This window comes from Nyctibius grandis, chromosome 17 (genome assembly GCF_013368605.1).
Source record: "Nyctibius grandis isolate bNycGra1 chromosome 17, bNycGra1.pri, whole genome shotgun sequence".
In the NCBI taxonomy this organism is placed as follows: Eukaryota; Metazoa; Chordata; class Aves; order Nyctibiiformes; family Nyctibiidae; genus Nyctibius; species Nyctibius grandis.
Window position 1 is genome coordinate 5,399,218 of NC_090674.1, and position 21,657 is coordinate 5,420,874.

Consider the following 21,657-nt stretch of genomic DNA (forward strand, 5'->3'; position numbering starts at 1 on the left):
GCTGCATTGTCTCTGAAACAGCCTTTTGAAGAGGAGAAGTGACCCCATGCCCACGGCACATCTCGTGCTGCTGTGGCTGTGCCTGACAAGGCGAGGAGAACAGAGGCAGCCAAGTAAATCACTCCTTCTCCCTGACTGAGTGAAAAAACACCTGTAGGGCTGGAAACCCTTCCAGTGGGGAAGCAGTAACCTTCCCTTCCCCCCTCCCCAACGCTCGCAGTGTGCGCACCAGAGATCAAAAGAGAGCCCTATCTCAGTGGAAGCAGGGCCGTGCCAGCACTGCTGTCAAACAGAGCAGAACGTTCTCGCGTCTAATATGGAAATGCGAGCATATCAGAGGCTCCGAGCGAGGGTGGTGCTGGCAGGTCACGGAGGAAGCTTTCTCCCCGGGAGACAATTCCCCAAGTAAAACCCTCGCTCCTGCGGCAACAGCGTGTCTGGAGATCTGCTTCTCCGATACCTTGAGACGTGAAATAAAAGTGAACGGCTGCAAAAAGAGAAAATCAGTAAGAGTATTTTGGTTCCTATTTGAACTGCTGAAAAATAAATCTGGTAGAAGCCTCATCATCTGGGAAGATTTGAAACTAGGCTGGCTGAAGTGCTGGAAAACACACGTAGGGAACAATGTTGTGCTCACCCCCTGGGGTGGGCCGATGAGCTCATGCGCTGCTCCTGCTGCCGTTCGCTTTTCTGTCCTATTGGAGATCGTTGAAAACAAAACAAAATCTTGTTGCATCTTTGATTAATGAAGGAGACCAGAACTGGAGCTGGACTACAGCTGAGCAATTCAGATCCAGCCTCTGTCAATTTGTTCCTCTTATTTTTTTTTGGTGGGGGGGGGAGAATGTTGGTTGGTTTGGCAGCTATCCAGTTAGGCCCAATGAAGAAACAAGGTTTGGCCCCATTCTTGCTGACAGCTTCACTGCCCCCCAAACCCGTGCTGCTGAATATGGTGGGAGTGGGCACGGACCCCTCACTGCCCTGGCAAAGGACAGCTCAGGCAGCAAAGACCCTAAAGCTACTGACCGAGACCTGGCTTTGCACCCGGGGTGAGGTGCTTTTGCACCTTGAGGTCCCCGAGCTTTCGCTGTGGTTCAGTAAAGGGAGCCTCAGCCTGTCCTGTGTTTGTTGTAGCAAAAGAGAGGAGACAGACAGGGCTGGGTGCTCCTCTCTTGTCTGGGATTGCCTGGGGAGGACGAGCTTTGTAAAAGCTTGGTGAAAAAGTTGTGCAGCAATGACGTGTCCTTCAGGCTGAGCAGAAAATCTGTGTCTTCCGAGAGCCTGAATTCCCTGCGGCTGCCACCATCAGGACCCTGCAGTGTTGGTGGAGGTGGGAGAGGTGGGCTCCCCTTGGCTTGGGCGGACAGGGAGGCGAGCTGGAGAGCGTGGAGGCCCAACAGATGCCTGCCTCGCTGTGCTGTCCCAGTTGACCGTGCCAGAGCCCATTTCACACCTGGCAGCTGGAAGAGATTTGGCGAGATCAGTCTCCCGCATTACCCCTGGTAATGACAAAAGCAGACAGCAAAGCTTCAGCAGAGCTGGAATTATCGCTGGCTGAGTCATGTGAAATCTTCCAAGTTTTAAGTGTGGAAATCCAGCCTTTCCCTGGACTCCTCCTTCTTCTTCGCCTCCCCTTGCCCCCCCTGTTCTCCCCCCCTCCTCCTTGCACCTGAAATCTGCTCTGTGGCTGATCGGATAGAGTTTATGGTAATTAAGTGTTATTAAATCCCCCTCCCTCCTTTTTTCCATCTAATGACACAGCTGTGGAAAAAAAAAATATCAGTGTTTTTTCAAATCGGGTCTGTGGCACGCGGCTTTGCTCCTTAGGTCTTTGGCTAAGAGCATCAGAAGGGAACTGAAACAGTTGGTGCACTTCTGCGTTCCTGGGGGAGGTGGCAGGAGAGCGGAGGAGGATGTGGGAATCTGGCCCTGCTGGGAAGGGGATGTGGAAGGGAATTCTGTCCCCCCACCTCCCTGCTCCTTCCACTGGTGTCTTGCAGGCTTGGGTACCGGAGCAGGCATGGCACGGCTGTGTTCCTGTGCAGCCTCCTCCTCTCGGGTCTGGTGTCTGTGATGCACACAGTGCAGGGTGAGGACCCAGCTCCTCATACTAGCTAGCTTGAAGCAGGCCATGAACCTGTGATTTACACAGGAAGCCTGTGGTTCCTGACGTGCAGATACATGGCACTGGGGTAGAGATCAGTGGTTGCAGATACGGCCACAAATTGCTGTGCTGATTGAGGATCCTTGCTGAGCTGGGTGCCTGACCTGAATTGGAGGGGACTGGAGTCATTTCCCTTTTGCAGAGGAAGAATGCCTTGGGAGCCGGTGATGCAGCCCTTTTTCATTGAAACTTTCTGCAGCTCAGACTCTATATTATTATTAGCCTCTCCTGTATTTTGGGGAGGAGGTGGTTTCATTATGACATGTGAAGGTTGCATCCTCAAAATCTGAGCCCTTGTGCGCTTGGTTGCGTAATGAGTTTGGTGGCAGCCAGCACTTGCCCCACTAATGGCCTCTCAAGGCAGAAGTGAACCAGTCCCTAAGCTACCATGGCAGGGCCACGTTTCACAGGTACTCTGTCTCTTGGGCTGTATTTGTTTGCCACAGGCTCTCTTTTCTGACAGCTAGCTTAGGGACCTTTCTCTCACCTGAGAGAGATCCACAGCTCTTTTCCCAGCAAGGTGTCCAGTGCCTGCGTATTCATTACAGTGCTGACGCTGGTGTAAAGCGAGTGGCCTGCGCTCAGAGCCACCACCTTGAATTTGGAGCCAGTCTGGCAGCAGAGTCACCTGCCGTGAGCCCTGAGGGCCTCTGTCTGCGAGATGAGGTGGATGAAGGAGCACGAATCTGGCGCACATGGTAGGGTGGTCTTGTGGTTCCTTGAACGCAGCGGTGGTCTTGTGACTGCAGCATGGGGGGAGCCCTTCCCACTCTCTCCTTTCCCTTCTGCCTGTTTAGATTGTTACTGGGAGTTCCTCTCTCAGTAATGAAAAAGGTTTTGCCTGTGGGGAAGATGCAAGATAAAATAGTGTTAGAGCAGCCACCACCAAGGTGGAGAACAGTAATTACTCTGAGTTCTGCTTACAGTAAACACAAAGGCTCTGTGGTTTTATCTCCCTGATGGTTAGACTGGGATCCCTGCTGCCCAGGGAGCAGGCAGGGCCTTCCTCAAAGCGCCTCCCTCCTGGGCTCTGCAGTCGTTGTGGGAAGATGCACAGGTAGGCGTGTTGGGTGTCATTTTAATGGCCTCGGGGTGCTTAGCCGTGTGCACAGATCTGAAACAACCTGCTTCTGTGACTTGCCTCCAAGAGCCGGGCAGGTGGACTGTCATCACTGTCTGTGCAGTTGTCAGCATCGCCTACACTGGGTGCTTGAACATCTCTCGCATTATTGTGTCCTTGTGGGTGTTCAGGGAGGTGGGGGAAAGAGGTGTGTGTCTGATCAGGTATTAGTTGAAGAAAAGAACTCGCATCCCCTAAGATGAAAGGGTAAGAACTCAGTGAACTCTTCCATCCTGCCTGTCCTCTTTGCTACCTTGGGGGTAGAGAGCTTGCTGGTAATTTTGTGTTGGTACAACGCAATGCTTGTTGCTTTAGGAGGGGAAAAAGAAAGGGGTGTTCATGAGGTTTTTGGGTGCTGTGGCAATCGAAGCTGTGGACTTTCCTGTGTACAAGTGTGCCCATGTTTGGAGGTTTAGCAAGTTGTAGGTGTGTCTTGACTGCATATAATGGTACATCTCGAAGCACAAGGACAGCTGCACTTGGCAGCCTGGTACATCAAGTTCAGCGGGTACGCTGCAGAGTTGTGGGGAATTGTGCTTAATATCCCTCTACCCCCCTTTTTATTTTGCACTGTCCCTATACTTATGTGATTTTCCACTGTATTTCTCTCTGGAAAAAAGACCAAATCTTTCTGCTCTTCAGAAAACTCCCACACGCCTCTGCTTGAGGACTCGGTGACTCAGATGACCCCGGAGGAGCACTACAGACGCATGATGTCTGCACTGAATGAACACGGCACGTTTGAAGAGCAGCAGCAACAACGTCTCTACCAGCTGGCCAACAGCATGGCAGTGCCCAGCCATGGAGGTACAGGCATTACAAAGGGGAGAAGGGGCTCGCTTTACCGTTCTTTATAAGTCTCATAAGGTATTCCTGACCCCTGTGTGCATGTGAAGAGGATTTATGGGCTGCAGTGTTGCATGTTTATCGTGCAAGGAATACAGTTGGTGCTGCAGACCATTTCTCCCACCATGTCTGTGGGGGGATCTACCCTCTAAGTGCTGCCAGTGCTAAGAAACTGTCCCTAGACCTTCCCAGGATGATATGGTTCTCTGAGGTTGAGCTGGGTGCTAGGGATAGCTCAGGGACCCCGCGGCCCTTCTTTATTTAGGGCTGCTTGTGTGTGCTGCAGATTGTGCCTCTGTATTTGCCATTCTGCCCTTTAAAAGGAGGCTCGTGCTTGTACTTGCGCTTATATTAGTGCAAGGAGGGGAAAATCCAAACCATGGTCCTGGAGCAGCCTCCTCATTAACAGATACCGTTGTCTAATGCCTTGTCCTGGGGCTAGCGGGGTGTCCTGAGAGGATAAGGGTCCTGCAGGACCAGGATCTAATGGGTCCAGTGTGAATTGAAGGATTGCTGGTAGGTTTTGCCTCGGCTGTGGAGGAAGCAGGCTAAATCCAGCGTGGCTGCAGCATCCTGTGCTGTGCCTAAAGGGGGCACCCGGCAGTTACGGGTTCTGCCCTGGGAACCGCTCGGCAGAGCGCAGGAGCCACGAGCATCCCTCCAAGGGCTACAGGCTCCTCAGCCCGCAGCGACACTGCCCCTTCCCTCGGGTGAGCAAAGCCTGCTGGCGCTGGCTGGGTCCAGAGCAAAGGGGTGCATTGTACCCGAGTCCTCTGATGCAGGAGGGGAGGGGTGAGGGAAGTAACTCAGCTGTCTGGACCAGGCAAAGCCGAGAGACGGAAGAGGTGATGCTGTTCCAGTCTTGGAAGCAGAGGGTTGGAGCCTCACTGGAGAGCAGTGCTGGGCAGGGATGTGGAGCCTGTGTGCTGCTTCCTACCCCGGGCATGGAGGGCTGACACAGACCTGCCTGGGTGACCCAGGGAAGGAGCGCAAGCAACAGCAGCGAAGCGTCTAGCAAGAGCTGGAGGAGAATCTCTGGTCTGGAGTGTAAATCCCCAGGGCTCCTCGTTAGGTTAATGAAGAGGCTGTCTTCTTTTCTACTCTGTTTGATTTGATTGGCTTCTCTGGGGGCCAGAAGGTGATTCCTTTCACTGTGGAGTAAGGATTTACTTATCAGAAAAGGCATGGCATGGCATAAACCTGTCCTGAGGCACACCACAGTGAACATGGCACATGCTTCTGTGTGTGGTGTTCAGCTGCCCCAGACATTTACAGAGATGCAGAGCTCCTGCAAGCGTGATGCACAGGTGTGGGGCAAAGCCACGCACTGCAGGGCTGGAGTTGCCCCACGTACATGCAATGAACACGAGCACGGTATGTGAGAGGACAGTAACACGCATCATGCACAGAAGGGCAACACACACAGGCGTGCAAATGCTGAACGTTCAACCACGACATGCAGGTCTGTGTAGACGGTGCTGAATACTGTACTGGTATTGTGACAGACCGTCGTGATAGACCCCTAACCCGGGCACCGGCTGGCTGCCGGGCCTGCGGAGCGGGTACACGCAGGCAGAGCGTGTGCTGGGAGCAGCAGGTACCACCCCCTTCTCCCACCATGGAATGAGCAAAGGTGCTCATTACGTTAAAAGCCTGACGTATTTTTTATGATTATGATTAAATTGTCTCGTCAGCATTTGTTAGGTTGAGGGGTCACAGTGCGGTTTTGGGGTGGGCAGGGGGAGAAAAGGAGTCTGCACAGACAGACTCTCTCGTGTAACGTTGACAAGACAAAACTTGGTGTATTTGGGATTGTCTCCACACCATGGGGCTCTGGTCGGGCTATAAATTATTAGTGCCAGTACAAAGCGCAGTTTATCTGCGGGCTCACATGGAGGCACCAATAACATTAATAATTTAAAAAATGTTAATAATTTAGAAATCTTTTTTTTTAATTGCTTTTCACCCCCCCCCTCCTCCGCCCCCATTCTCCCAGTGGCATTCATCCCACATTCTGAATTCAGGCTGTCTCCGTGCCTGGAACCTCCATCCGCCAGCGTCCCACTGTCAATCAATCTGATTTCCCAACTGTCAGAGTGCGGGATTGTAAATAACAGATCCTCGGGGGGGGGCCTGGGCGAGGGGGTGGGGGCGCAGGGGAGGGAAGGAGGGAAGAGAAAGAGGAGAGGAGAGGCGAGGGGGGGTTGTTGCGGTCATTTGGGATCAATGCGGCTCCTGGAGCTGGCTGCGTGCCAGACTTCTAAATTACAGGCGCTGTGGCAATAAGGAGTGACCTGGGTTTTTCAGATAATTAATTTATAAACATTGAAGGTGCATGGTCCCTGGCTCGGAGAATTCTCTAGGCTTTTAATGTGATCTGGTGGGGTTTGTTGTTTCACTATTTCTTACATACTTCTGCAGTTCAAAATTTTAATGTTTGTCCCTTCAGTTGAGGGCATGGGGATGGGGATTGTGTGTGCTAGAAACATTGAGGTACCAATGTCCTTCTTACTGCCAGCAAAAACAGCAGCTCTCTAAGTGTTTTCACCCCAATTTGCAGTCCCACCTTGGGGCTTCAGCCCTGACCATCACCAGAATATTGGATGAAGTGATTGGTGAAGCTCCAGCTGGGCTGGGCACATCTTGGGGCTAATGGGAATATGGATGGCTGGGACTTCCCGACCCAAAGGAAGACAGCATGGTGGTACGAAGGAGGCGAGGAGATGGGAAGTGTATCAATACCAGAGTCATGCAACGCTCTTACATTAACCTGGCTTTATGCATCAGTTGGGAGAGGACTAACATGCTGCTGGATGTGGAGCGCTTTGAAACCTCAGTACCCGAGTTGGTCCTGACCAGGGTGTGTTCATGAAGATGAATCTTCCTCTCCTCCTCCCCCCAGCTGTGTTTTGGTTTCCTTTTGCACAGTGGCACGCAGTGAGCGTATGAAGGAGGGTTCCTCTAAGCGTGCATCTGTGTGTGTGCGTTTCCTGCGCATCACGTGAACGGCAGCGGAGGTTTTGTTGTGGGATATCAGCAAGTTGTGTACAGGGTGTTTTCAAATAGGTGTAGGAACTAAGGGCCTCCTGATGCTCAACTGTGAGAGAGCAGCACCCTGGAAAAAGCCTCTGTCAGTGCAGCTGGTACGGGTGTCCCTGTCACTGGACCTTCTCACAGGTCTGGTCCTGCTGCGTTGTTCCCTGAGAAGGCAGGTGCAGTAGCAAGCCAGCTGTATGTGCATCGCCTGCTCTTCCTTGGGGTACGCTGTGGTCCCGTTAACATGTGCTTCTGGTTCATCTGGCCATGCCTGCGTTGTCCATCACACGGCACTTGATGGGCAGCCTGTCTGCGCCGACACCCACCCTGGAAAGACTGTACACACGTATCACCTGTCACCGCACACTCCGCCTGTGTAATGGGCAGAGGGTTCTGCGATGGTGACGCGGCAGTGCGGGTGTAACGAGGGGTGCATTTCTTTCTGACCTCCAGCCCATGCTCTGATGGAAGTGTTGTGCCGAAGGCTGGAAGGGGGCCCTTGCTGCGCCCCATCCTCATCTGCTCTGTGGCCTAGCCCTTTACTTTCCTACAGCAGAGCTGCGCTAGGCACCTACAGCCCTGCCTGGGGCTGGCTGTCATGCCTTGCCCAGGGCAGGACCGCAGCATCCCCCAGGAAAAACAGCCCTTGGTGCCCTGCAGCCCTGTGCCCCCGCTGCTAGGCTGTACCTGGCAGCAGGGATGGGTGCTCCCCGGCCAGGTGACGGGGGGGAGGTGGGTGCTCCCCGGCCGGGGGGGTAGGGGCCACCCAGGGAACAAGCCCCCCACCCCCTGCTTTCGGCAGCAGCGGGAGATGCTGGGGCAGGGAAGGCTCCACAGCGGGAGATGCTGAGCCGTGGTTTTGGGCTGCCCGCGGCAAACCCTGCGGTCCCCGGGGTCCGCTACAACTTTCAGCTCCAGCAAAAACCGGCGGTGCCCAGCGAGGGGCCAGCGGGTGGCGGAGCCGCTGCTCGCCGCCGTCCGTGCGCCGTGGCGGGGGCTCCGCGGGTGGCTCGGGAAAGGCTCCCTCTCCTTTTTGTCTCCCCCCATCCATCCTTCCCTCCCTCCCTCCTTCCCTTCTCCAACAGGAAGGCAATTAAACAGCAATCCACCCCCTCCCGCAGTTGCACAATTTCCTCCGCTGCCAAACTCCCTCGGCGGCGGAGGCGGCTCCCGCTCCGCGCCCGCTCCGCCGGGTGAGTGCCCGGGGCCGGCCGGCCGCGCTCCCCCGCCCCCCCGCCGCCTGACAGCCTGCCCGCACCGCGGGGACGGGGCGGGAGCGCAGGAGCCGGCTGTCGCCCGGAGGGACGGGACGGGAGCAGCGCTGGCAGCAGCCCTGTCGCCCGCGGGGAGCCGGGAGCAGCCCCGGAGCAGCGCGGGCGGTGCGCGGCTGCGGGGTGGGGGGGGGGAAGCCGGAGCAGCCCCCGCGGCGGAGGGTGGGCGGGCGGTGGGTGCCCCCGTGGGTGCGGGGTGGTGGGGAGGGGGCGTCGGGGCCCGTGGCGGGCGGCGGCTCATCCCTTCCCTCTCCCCAGATCTCCTCCGGGCGCGGCAAGAGGTGGCGGCGGCGGCGGCAGCGCGGAACCCCGGCGCGATGGAAGCGCACATCCCCTCGGCCAGCAACTCTTCCAGCCAGCGGAGGAAGCAGGGCCTCCCCCAGCACAGGGACACCCACTTCCCCGAGAGGTACCGCGGGGGCGGCTCCGCCGGGGGCCGGGGAAGGGCCGGCCGCGTCTGCCCCCCGCCCCGGGGCGGGGTTTGCTCCAGCCGCGGTGGCACCGTACGGGGGTGGGGGGGGCTCTCGGAGCGGGGTGCACCCTCGGAGCCGGTCTGGGAAGGCGTGTGCATGGGTGCTGTAAGGGTCCGGGTGCGCCTGGGTGAGGGTAGCGGTGCCCTGATGGGAGCGGGCAGGTTTGATTTGCCTCAGTGATGTGTTAACGTCTCCGTTGGGCACTACACAGGTGCCAAAGTGGTTTTGCGTGTGTGCCTGCCACATGCTGGGGTGTCTCTGCAAGGGGAGGTGATTTGTGCGTGTGCACATCTCCATTCACATCCAGGCTGGCCACTGGCTGGCTGGTGGGAATGATCCTAATCCCACACTGGATCTCCAGAGCAGATGCTAGACTCTAACCTGTGCCACAGAGCAAGTTAAGATGTTTTAAGTTTGCATTTTATAGCACCCTCAGATAATGAGAGAGAAGGAACACTCTACGATGGAATAGAAAGAGAAGAAATTTTCTTTTTTTGAGGAAGGAGGAGGCTTCTTCCCAATGGCTTCCCTTTACCACTGACAGGGTTGCTGGAAAGCTGATTTCCCTCCCACCCCCCCCCTCTGAAATTCTAGCTCATTTATCTTGCTCTGTGCCATCAGCCATTCTCTCTGCAATCAAGAACTTCAGAAGGATATTAAATTAAAGCTGTGTGTGTTTGTGACGTGGCTAGCAGAGGTGGGAGGGGGCCTGGCAGCCACGGGGCCGCAAGGGCTGTGGGTATCACGGGGCAAGCCATGAAAGGCTCTAGCATCTAGGCTGATTTGGCTTTCATCTCGGGGTGGGGGCAGGCAGCAGGCTGCAATATTAGTTCTATAGTGGGCGTATGTGTGTTGGATTCAGAGTCATTCCCCCCTCCATTTATAGCCTTGGAGATCTTGTCTGGTTTTCCTTCTTTCTGACCAATGGGTTTGCCACGTGTAGGGGCTGGGCAGACCTGGTAAACCTTTCTCCTACGGGGTGTACTTTGGCTAACCCACCTAATAAAATCCACCCTGGTCCACACAGATTGGAGGCAGACCTGCGAGGAATGCAGAGATAGACGAGTTTCAGTGCAGGCAGTCATCAGGAAAATTTCTCCAGCTATGTGTGGGCTGGAGAAGCGCCAGGCCAGCCGGAGGCCCGGCTGAAGAGGCATGTAGGGAAGGGTGGAGGTTGCTTATGGGGAGGTGCTGCACGTAGGAGGGGCAAACTGAAAATGAATTCGATATGTAGCAAATCCAGAGGTACTTGCCACTGCCAGACAGGTGGTGTAGCTAATGGAGCTGGGCCAGGCCAGGAAGCGTTAAATCATTTGGGAAGAGGGTGTCACCTAGCAGTTTAAGCAGAGGATTGGAGTTAGGGCTGGAGTTCCTCCTCAGTTATGGGAGGGAGAAGTTACTTGCTACCTCAGGGGACAGAGACTGAAGGCCAGGAGTTACTGTTGGAAAAGACCGCTACTTTTCATCTTGATTCAGCTCTCTAAGTGGCCCTATGAATAGTTGCAGTGAGAGGGAAATCCTGGCGAGGTGGGGTGGGGGAAAGGAACACATAGAAGGCGATGGAGGAGGCTGGCTCACGTAGGTTGGCAAACTCGAGGTAGATTTATGGCATCTCCTTTCCCGGGAGCAGAAGTAATAACGCATGATGCAGGGGGATGTGAACTGTTTGGCGTGGTGTTAAAATTCCATTTCAGCTTCCTATCAGGAGATCTGTGGGGATCAGGTCAGCTCTCAAGTGCGGCAGCTTTGTGGGCAAGAATAATTAGCCCCTCCAGACCTCAGCCATTACATCTGGCAGAGCAAGGGGGGAAAACCCACACTGGTGACCCAGTTTTATTTATCAGGGCAGTGCTGCTGTTCTTGCAGAGACCTGTGCCTGCCAGCGGGAACTATATATGCCGTTTTCCAGTTTCCAAGTGCAAAGAGGTGGGTGATGAGTCTGAGCCAGGGAACACTGGGGAAGACAGGTATGTTCTGATGTTTGTCAGCTAGGTTTTGGTTTCCTAGACCCTTCTCTAGATGGATTCAGACTTGGATTATAGAGAGCCAGGACCTGGTGGTTTGTTTGAAAAGATTGTTGAGTTCAGTGTTGTACCCTTTCCTCTTCCAAGTCTTTTTATAACTAAAAGGTGTTATTGTAACTACTCCAGCCTGGAGTACTTCCCATCTCCAAACTGCTCTGTCTCCTGCAAAAATGGCAGGTGGCTGCGCCCTGCAGAGATGCAGAGTTGCTTGGATCCTACTCCTTGGATCTTGTCTCCAAAATTCATTGGCAGTGTACGTGGCTTTGCTGGGGTCGTTTAGCGTGGCATGTTCTTACCCAGGGTGCTCATCTCCTGGTACATGCTGCAGAACTCGCTCCTGATTGTACTCTGGGCTTTGAGCTGAGCAGGCTGGCGTGTGTGAAGCCTGGGGAACGCCTGCATTCACCCCCCTTTAGGGAAAGAGTTTTATACCCTGCAAATGGAAGACATTGCTCAGACTAGGCTGGATGAGCTGCTTAACAGTGTGATCAGCGTGGTGCAGCTTGTGGGCTCAATATGATGCCTGAGTTCTGTGTTAGGAGTTGCTAGGAGCTCGTTCACGTGTGTACAGGGTGTAGCACGGGGTCTGTGCGGGAGAACCTGCCCCTCTGGACACATTCTCCTGCTCTTACCTACCCCAGCCTCGCATCCCCCTCTCTGCTCTGAATGCTGTATCCCTCTGTCTCTGTACTGGGAGGATTCCTCAGCAGATCCCCGCTGGCTGAATGTTGTGCAGAGCAAAGGCCAAAGAGCTTGACCTGATTGAACTAATTTGGTTTTAGCACCAGTTTGGGTTTTGAGGGAGTGATTTCCCCTGGCAGCATAAACCAGGCCCTCTCTGTGCCCAGACCTCGTTGCTGCCCTAGAAGGGCAGTGCCAGGACGTGTCTCTTTCTGCCTGGAAATCCCAAACACCATTTTTGGAAAGCCCTTTCATTTTATTTATTTTCCCTTCCTGGCACAGACAGTGTCTGCGGATGGCGAACGGGCAAGGAGCTGTGTGCTGCTTGCCTGTTACCTCAGGTTTAAAGTGTCTCTTCCTATCAAATGCAAAGCAGAAGATAGACTATCAAATGCAAAGCTTTCATGCATTCTTTTTTCCCCCCCTCTTCCATCCGTTCTAAATTTATTTCCATGCCTTGCCGGTTTCAATCTGCATTTCCTGACCCACTCACATCTCCAGTCACAGCCTGTGCTCCAAGCCTTCCTTTGGAGCTTGGAGTGAGTTGGGGGGAGCTCTGCTCTGGGCTTGGGAGGGTATGATGGGGTTAAAGTGAAAGGCTTGGTTTTAACAGTATAATGTGTAACCCCATAATGACTTTAAATATTGATTATTTGAAGGCCATTAGTGCTTATTGTTAAAGAAAAGTCGATACTTTTTAAGCCTTGTGAACCATTTGTCTCCTGTTAAAGGACATATCAAATTTAGCAGCATGCAGTGCAAATCCCCTAATACCCTGCTCACAAGCCTCCAGCTGGCATATTAGTGAGGGGGGGAGGAATATGCAGTAACACAGAATTGCTCTCTGCAAGATAAGGACAAGGCTGATACGAACCTGAGAAAGGATGCAAGGGTTTGTGTTTTGGTGCATGTCTGTCTAAAAGCACAGTAGCCTTTGTTAAGGTCTCTGGGGCTTTTTACTCTGGGGTTGCCAGTTCATTTCCAAGCTTGCTTGGAAGCAGTTGGCTGTGTCTGTACCAGGCAGCCCGGGAGGGCTCCCCAGCCCTGTGCCAGGACGTGACCTGGTCGTACTCCCTCCCTCCTGTGCCAGGTTTCCATGCCAAGGACCAGGCAGATGGGCTGGCAGGGAGCAGTGGCAGGCTCCCACGGGTTCCCCGCCTGGAGGCTGGGTTCGTGGGACGGCAGAGAGCGTCTGTGCTTCCTGGTAACCCAGGGAGAGGAGTCCCTTGTCCCCTGACTGTTTATGAGCATACATGCTGCTTTCTGAGTTATCTACTACTGATGCCGAGCGTTAGGGGGTGGCAGGAGAGGTGCAGTGACTCCTCCTTGTGTAGCCATACGCAGTCTCCCTTCTCTGCCTTCAGGCTCCACGCGTGTACCAGCGCTGGTCGCAGGACCTTTGCCTGGTCCAGCAGCTTTGCCCTACGCACGTGTTTGATGGAGAGCTCCAGTGGTGCTGAGAGAACAACTCTTGGGTCTCCGTGTGGTCTGCTGTGTCAGGCAGGCACGAGGACAACATGTGTAAAGGTGCCTCCCTGAATTTTCTAAACCTTTGGACTCATCCATAGCCAGTGTTGTGTGTGGAACACAAGCAGCGACTGACCCCTCACGTTGGAAGTCGCTCATGACGTGTTTCTTACAGCCCCTCTCACAACTACCTCGGGCTGCTGTGCCCAGCGGTGTGCGTGGCAGCGTGAACAGGTCCCGCAGCCATTGCTTTGTCCTGCCATCCCTCCTCCCCAGCTGGGCACCGCACGCTGGCCAGGCCAAGGTGTGAGCTGGTGGCCCAGAAGGGCAGGGAAGCTGCACAGCTCTGGTGAGAGGACAGAGGGAACGAACTCCAGGGTCTTGAGCAGATGTGAATTCCTTGGGGACCAAAGTTAGGCTCTGTAATGCAATATTAAAGCATAAAAATAGCCTCTGATTAACACTGGGCTGCCAGCAAAGGGAGAACCTTTTATTTTCCAGTGCCCAGCCCTAATCCCCATCCAACAGTATGCTTCCTGGGCACAGATTGTCTCTTCTTGGCTGAAATCAAGCAGCTCTCTTTGTTTTTAGCATCTTCTCCGAGCTCTCTGTGTGCAGCCCGCACCTGGAGCTTCTCTGCATTGTTCTCCCTCGTACAGGATCCCCTTTTCTGCCTTTATAAAAGGCGGGGAGGGCATTGCCACCGCTTGCCTGGCCACGGAATGGTTAAAAGCGACTTGATTTCCTAAATTGCTTCTTATAAAACGAACAGCACGTCTGCCAGGCTTGTCTCCCCATGATTACAGCTAATTACGATCGAACGGACACCTCCTAGCCCCCGTCATGCCGCTTTAATTGTCCGTTATTCATCTGCAGGCTGTCCGGGGTGGCAAAGCACTTGGCAGCCCAGCGACCGAGGCCTCGGCTAATTGTGAGGCCTCGGGGATTAGGGCAGGTGATTACACACTTCATGGTGTAATTACATAAGCATCGCTTGGCTGCTGCCCCGGCTCGGAGCCGAAGGTCACGCGCTGCGTTACCTGAGATTAATTGGAGCTGCCACTGAAGTGCGAGGTGCTGGCGGAGCGGTTATACGATTAGCATTAACATTTCAACAGCGACGGATCGATCTGTGGCTCTCCTCCAGACACGGCGAGCTGTGCAATTAGTTTAGAGGAGAGCTAGGGGAGGAAGGAGGAGGAAAGGAGAGAGGGAGACAGCCAGGGGAAGGGGAGGAGAGGCAGACGGGAAGGGGGGAGGCAGAGGCAGGCGGATGGGCAAGGGGTAGAGGAGGAATTTTGGACGGGAATCTCGGCCCGTTCTGTGCTGTGCAGCAGTGTTTTGTAGTGGCTGTTGCACAGAACGAGGATAAAACTATGTCGGGAAGATCTAGGGAAAGGACAGGAATCCTTTCCTTGCCCACCTCATCCCCAAAGAGTCCCTGTCTGGCTTTTCCTGAGCCATGGTGGCCATCCATCCCCAGCCGTGTGGGATGGGGGCACGGGTGGCTGGGATCCTCATGTTACCCCCACTGAAAGGGGGAGCACGGCTGTGCCTGTGCTCTGTTTGTTATAAAGTCACACGCACCTTCTTGCTCCTTTTCTCTTGCCCTCCAGTCTCTCCTGAAGCAGATTTTATAGGGAGATGTTGTAAAATGAAAATAAACGGCACAGCACTTGGCTTTGCCTCTGGATGCCGTGGTGGAGGTAATAATGTTGTAAGTGGCCATCAAAAGGAATTAAGAGACGTGCAGCCGGAAAGCACAGATTTGCTTGCAGGCTCCCAGGGCAGATCTGACTAATGGAAGAGACCTTGGCTCTTATTCCCTTCCTGCCTTTTTTTTCTCCTGCCCCAGCCCTGTGAGCAAGCATGCTCTACCTGCTTTGCTTCTTCCCCACCTCTCAAACCTGCCTCTTCCAGCTCCCTTGTCACCTAACACCTGCTCTGCCCATTCTGGCCAGCATCACCCACCCCTTCTCCAGTCGTATTCCTTGCCACGACCCCATGGTACTTCCTGCTCACATCTCACCCCCCATCTCACCTCTCTCTGTCTTTCCTTGCCTCACTTACAGCTTTTCTCTCCAGAATTAATGTCCCAGCTAGGACAGTGATTTTTTGCAAGGCATGCCAGCGATGCCTCCAGATCTTCCCAGACCCACTCTCCAGCTCCCAAAATACAGCAGGCCTTCTCAGTTGTAAGGTAGTTGAGACAGAAACCCAAGCTTGCTGGGGGCCAGGCAGATGCTGCATCTTGAGCCTGGCCTTTGCTAGCCCTGGGCAGCCAAACCCCTTTGAACAGCCCAGCTGAAAGGCCACAGGAGCAAACGTATCAAGGTGGGAAGTACGTGGGACCTGTGGAGTCCTGGCTGCTTTCTTCCCCTTCTGGTTCTGCTTCTTTTCTTTTTTTCTCTCCCTTTTAAAAGGTTTGCGCATGGGTGGATAGATGTCTTTTTAGCTCAGAACAGCCTCTGGTACAGAATGCAGGTCCTGTGCAGAAGGGGTGTTCTTCCTGAGCCAGGGCCCGCGGGGCACTGAGGATGGAGCCTCCAGGTTTTCAACACGAATTTGTTTTCTGATTTCTGCAGGGAGATATCCCACCCGCCGCCTCTGCTTTCACCCCAGAACGCGCCCCATATTGCCCTGGGGCCCCACTTGAGACCTCCTTTCCTCGGGGTGCCTTCGGCTCTGTGCCAGACACCAGGTGAGTGCATGAGAGGTGCTTGCAGTCAGGGGGAAGAGGGTAGAGCGAAGCTGCAGGCGGTGACAAACTGTCCTTTAGCCAGACAGCCCAGACGTGTTCTCTGTGTTCCCCTGTTACTGTTGTGCTGACTTCACCCTTGCTTTGCAGTGACAGGAGCAGGTTGCATGGGCTGCTCTCTCTTTTAATCCCCACCAGCCTCCCTGGTCCCACGTTTCAGCAGCAGGCTGCACTGCCTTGGGAGTGAGGGAGTGGATGGGCTCTAGAACAGAAAGGCAGCTCTGGGCTGCCCTTCGCTGTGCAGTTAGCCCTCTGGGGAGCTGGCCCTGAGTGAGCAAAGAGTCAATGCTGAGATTAATAACCCCGTATTATTGTTCTCTCTGTCCCCAGGTTACGGGTTCCTACAGCCGGCACAAGCAGAGATGTTTGCACGGCAGCAAGAGATGCTACGAAAGCAAAACCTGGCAAGGTAAAGAGTGTAGAAGGCTCACCTGCCTGGGCCTGGGTTGGGTTTTTCCTTCCCTTTCCTGGCAGTGGGCAGAGTAATGTGGGGTGCCGTGTTGGATGAGCTGTGCACGGGCAGAGCGGTGTCCTCGTGAGACCAATGGGAACAACGTGCGGGTGTGGAGGCGACGCCTTGATCCTGCAAGCTCTGGTTCAGCGTGGCTGGGGGTTAGCACGTTCCTCAGAGAGCCTCCAGCCCCACCGACGTCCCCTCTCTGCCTCTCCCAATTTAGGTTGGAGATGTCGGCCGAGATCATCCGCCAGAAGGAGCTGGAGAATCTGCACAGGCAAAGGCTACTGGCTGGTGACCCGCTGAGCCTGCATCCCGGCTTGCCCCCGGACCACCCAGCCCTGCGCAACGTGCACGACATCCCCGAGGGCCACCCGCTGCGGGAGGAGCTGTCCCGGAGGAACGCCATGCTGGTGCTGCGGCACAACAACACCCCCCTGCTCTCCCTCAACCCCAGCGTCCCCAGCAGTGCCACGCCGCCCAAGGAGCAGCCCCGGCGGGGCAGCCGGAAATCCGCCCACCACCGCGCTGAGCCGCAGGGGCTGAGCGAGGCCAAGGAGCTGGCGGAGCCCCGGGCGCGGGACGGGCTGCCAGACTGTAACGACGAGGAGATGAAGGACTCGGAGAGCGACGCGGATGTGAGCGACGAGAAGCCGGAGAGCGTGAAGGCTGAGAGCAGCAGCTCGGCCGCCGAGCTTAAGGAGTGCAAAGAGACGGGCAAAGTCTGTGAAGGGGCCAAGGAGCTGGGCGAAGCGGCCACTGGCCAAAATGCCCCCTGCAGCTCCTCGAGCGCCGAGTCCCCCAGCCACTTGCTTGCCCAAGGCATCAACAAAAACGAGGTGAAGTATCTCCCGCCAGCCTCCATCCCACCGCCGCAGCCGCTGCCCTTCGGATTCCCCTACACGATGAGCCCGTACTTCCATGCAGGTGAGTGCAGGGGGGGCTGGTCACTGAGTTACTGGTTGGAGCAGCGACATGTTTTGCAGCATGTTAAAAGTGGGGTTGTTCCGCCTTCTTGTCTTGCAGTGTGGTTGTAGTTCTTTTGTCTGCAGGGAACCAAACACCTTCTTTGAATTCATATAAAGGACTCCATTTGCAATGAAGCAAATCATGGGTCATAAAGAGGGACAGCGGGGACAAAGTGAGTCCCAGAAACAAGAGAAGGAAGATCCCAGTGTGAGGGATCTTGTAGTTGCTTAGGCCTTCGGTGGAAGCTCTGTTTCAGGACAGACACCAGTAAACTATAGGGGCCTTCAGGGAGAGGCAACAAAAATTATTAATGGCTGCAAAGTGCTGCCCAACAAAATAAAGGGCCAGAAGGATCTGGAAGGGTGGCCTGAAAGGCTGTAGAGCCTGTTGGGCTGTGTTCACGCGATGTCCAGGCAGTGGGGATTGGAGGGGAGGGCTGGAGAGAAACACCCCGATAGAGCAGGACAAAGGAGTGAAACGAGAGCTGCCCAGGGTGATGGGGACCTGCCCTGCACGGGCAGAGGCCATGGGCTGTTGGCGAGGCTGGGGCTGTTGTGCAGGGAGAGGTGCAGGTGGCACTGGGGGTGTGCAGGGCTGGAGGGGGCCTGGCTGGTTCCCACACGCTCGGTTCTCTCTCCGTGCATTGCCATGGTTTGAGGAGAGGGAAATGAAGGATTAAGGCTGCAGCATTTTCATCCCTGCTGAGTGTCACATCTGGGACGTTTCCAGGGTAGCATGTGAGACAGCACCTTTGGGATGTGGTGTCACAGAGTCCCCCAGCAGTGACTTACACGTCTTGGCTGCCGCGTGCCCTTGGAGGCGTCAGGGTTACCACTGCTGTGCCCCTTCTCCAGGGCAGAGGCAGACGGGCTCTTGCCCCTGCCCGTGGTGCATTTCTCAGTCTCGCAGGCGCTGGTGTAGCTGGGTCGGTGCCCGTTGGATGGGACAGGCAGGCAGGGAGGTCATTGCCAGCTCTCTGGTCCCCAGCGGTGCAGTCCCTCGGGCTGTGGAGATGGGCAGCAAAGGCAGGTGCAGCTGGAGCCGGGAGTACGGGTGCTACAAAGGGGGGCTTCAGCCCCCGGGAGCTGCTCTGCCCAGGGCTCTGCCCCGCTAGCCTAGCCAAGAGCCAAAATCTGCCTCAGCTAATGCCTTGGCTGAGCAATTAGCAGGAGGTAGGACCTCCTGCCACGTGGAGGGAGGGAGAAAGGGGAGGGCATGGCATGTGGGTCGCCGAGGCTGCCTGTTTTCTATGCAAAGAGCTGCGGCGGCTGTGAAGGCGGCTGCCCATCGCTCATTAGAGCTGCCTTCCAACCAGGAAGGAGGAAGCGATTTTTCTCTGACAGGCAGGTGGCCAACATGATAAATATTCCTGCTGCCTTGGGCTGCCGAGGCTTCCTCGCAGGAGCCTTTTTCTCCCAGCCATTAAAAAGGGAAGCGCACGGCTCTGCGGCGCTCGTCGCTTGCGTGAGGCTCTGCGGGGAGGCCTGGGCTGTCGATGGGTCTCCTCCCTCCCCCAGTTACTGTAATAGGCCATTTATTATTATCACTTCGAATTTATATCATGATTGTGTCTTGAGGCCTCGGCAAAGATCAGGGCTGTGTTTCACTGCCCCGTTTCCAGGCAATTCTGATTTGTGGATTTTCCTGAGGGCTCTTTTGCTTTCGGCTCGCTTCACGTGTCGCCGTGGCTGTTAATGTTGTCTGTTCGTGGGAGAGCAGTGCTGAGTTCAGGCCCTGTTGTGCTCGGCACTGCACAACTCCATGGCAGAAGCTCTCACCTGAAACAGCCTCGGGAAGACAGGGCATCTTGTTGGGTGCAGCACAGCAGGTCGATGGGGAGCTGGGAGTTCAGCAACCGAAATATCGAGGGCTGTATCGATCCAAACGCTGCGGGGATCGTGGGCTGGGCTGGGGTACCGTGTGTCAATAAAAAAGTGTTACTTTTGGCCCTTGGGGAACACAAACTACGTGAAGACAGACAGACAGAACTGCACCCACCTCTACCCCCAGTGCCAGATAATTTCCATAATCCTTTTTTGCACAAGGACTGCTTTTCTGGCCGGCATGGTTGCAATGCTGGAGGCTGGTGTTATAAAGTACCCACCTAAAGAAGGCAGGTAGTGTGGCAGGCTGAAAGGAAGGCAGAGGGAGGAGAGGAGAGAAGTGGCTGGCTGAGAATGACCCCTGAGTTTCAGGCAGCTCCTCTGGCCTTCCAGCGAGGGGAGAGAGCTGGTTTTTTGTCCCTGCTGGGAAGAATATCGACGAGGCAGCCCGAGCCGGGTCGATTCCCTGAGCTGCCTTCTGGGGATCTGGCGGCTGCTCGATGACCTCATCTCGCCAAGGTTTCAGCAGCCTCAATCCCCTCCTCCTCCCACCGCCCTCCACCAGCCCCGTCCTTTGGAAAAGGTGAAGGATGGAGCGTGCAGAAGGCTAAAATCCTTCTATCGATCTGTAGTCTGGAGAGCAATTAACGGGAGCCTTCCAGTGCCGCTCCGTGACCCGAGCCCTCTCCGGGAGGGGGTGCGTGCACAGGGAGGAATGGGAGAGGGGTTAGAGAGTGGCAGCAAAACTGATTAAACCCGTAGGTGGGCTGACTTCCAAGCGGGTTTGTGCACTGAGCTCCTGGTTGACACCTGAATTGCCTCCCGTGATGCCAGGAGCAAAAACTCACGTGTCTCCGTGCAGCAGCGACAGCCCTATGGCAGCCTGGCTGCTGGATTTGCAGCAAGCTTCCCTTACTGGGCTGGCCAGAAGGGTGGCTCTCCCTGACCCCTTCAGCCTTGGGCTTCTCTTCTGAAGCGGCTGGATATCAGGAGGAGGGAGGGACATTATAAATGGGTTGTGGCATGGGTGGTGAGGGCTTTTACGTGGACACCTGTCTACAAGACACTGGCGTGGGACGACGGATTCTTTTCAGTCCCTCCACACTGGGCCCCATCTGGTGAGACGCTCTGTAATCCATTACCAGGCTCGGACCGTCATTTATCACAGAGCAAGACAGAGGAGGCCTGGCAGGGAATAGATGCTGCCCTTTATGCATCCTCGCAGTCCAGCAGGATCCAGTGACATGTCATTATTATAATAGAAGGTGCATCCCTCGTAGCCACTTGGCACCTATTCGTTATCATTCTTCAGGCTGCCAGAGCAGTGGGGAGGGGTGCAGCCACGCACAGAGATGGAGCAGACGGTGCAGGATCTTCCCGAGGAGGGACGGGAGGAAGGACAGGAGCCCTTCTGCTCTAGGGACTTCAAAATTAGAAAGGGCCAGATCCACACTGAGACCAGAGAGACCGCTGTAATCAGCTGTTGTGTCCTCCTACAGAAGTTTTTCCTGGGGTTATTCCTGCATCTGGTGACTTCAGACCAGTGAGAGAGCTGAGGTGGGAGCAGAAGGGCAGTGGGGGGGGATGCCTGAACACCAGGCTCCACAGCCCTGCCTTCGGGGTGCTGAGTCCACAGCATGGTGACTGAGTCTTTGGAGCTACTAGGGCTGAGCTGCTCTGCACTCCCCATGAGATTTTGGGCTTTTCTGCAGGGAACATGGTTTTTTTGCCACTAACTTTGGTGGAAATCGGTTTCCACCCTCTAGCTTTTAAGTTCTGACATTGCTAATAGGCCAGAACCCAAAGTATTGGTATTTACCTTCCCCCTCCCAAGAATATTTCCACCAGTCAGTCCCTGTTTCCCTAGTACAAATGGGAAGGGAAGACAAACTCTCAGAGATAAATATTTTGGCCTTATTCTATTTCTTTGTGTGTGGGTACGCGGAAAATATTTCTTGTTCCCATACAAGGGCCTGTCTTGCCCTCACTCTTGGACACAGCAGGCTTGTCTGTGTGCATCTTGAGCTCTCCCTTCCTTTCTTCTGGGGGCATGGAGAGACAAAGGAAAGAAAACCCCACAGCAAGGCTTCTGCAGGAGCAGCAGCTGCTGGCCCGGCTCTGCTGGCGGTGTGGGTAACCCTGCAAACGATGGGTGCGCTTCCAGGATCGCAGCACGTGTGCAGGAGAGGGAGCGTAGGGAGGCCTTGCACCTTCCCCCTCCTCCCTGCCAGCTGCAAACGCAGCATCTGGGCTAAAGCTCTGCCCGCAGCGGTGGGGACCTGGCGAGGAGGCGACTGGTGGGGATGGACCGGCCTCTCTCCGTGCAGGCTGAGGTTAAACCCCGAGGATGGGGCTGGCTGGCTGGTGACTGGAGGAGTCGTTCCCAAGCGCTGTGTTGCTGCAGTCGAGTCCTTGGCTTGCTTTTGGAATAAGGAAGTACCTAATTTTAAAGCAGTTGGCTGTTACAGTCAGATCCCCTCAGAGACGCTTGCTCTGGCTGCAGATGGGAGGTGTCTCGCCTGAGCATTGACTGTGCCTGGAATAATTGAGTTCGGTTTCACTTCCTCTACT

The 21,657-nt window shown here is 55.2% G+C and overlaps 1 protein-coding gene across 1 annotated transcript in view; it reads left to right on the forward strand.

Annotated features, from left to right (window-relative positions):
* Window positions 1-21,657, forward strand: part of SAMD11 (sterile alpha motif domain containing 11) — a 156,621-nt gene that overhangs the window by 126,072 nt on the left and 8,892 nt on the right. The window contains exons 13-17 of the mRNA XM_068414360.1: window positions 3,927-4,091; window positions 8,696-8,846; window positions 15,668-15,783; window positions 16,171-16,249; window positions 16,518-17,221. Of these exons, the coding sequence (XP_068270461.1) occupies window positions 3,927-4,091; window positions 8,696-8,846; window positions 15,668-15,783; window positions 16,171-16,249; window positions 16,518-17,221 (1,215 nt within the window). The remainder of the gene's footprint in view (window positions 1-3,926; window positions 4,092-8,695; window positions 8,847-15,667; window positions 15,784-16,170; window positions 16,250-16,517; window positions 17,222-21,657) is intronic.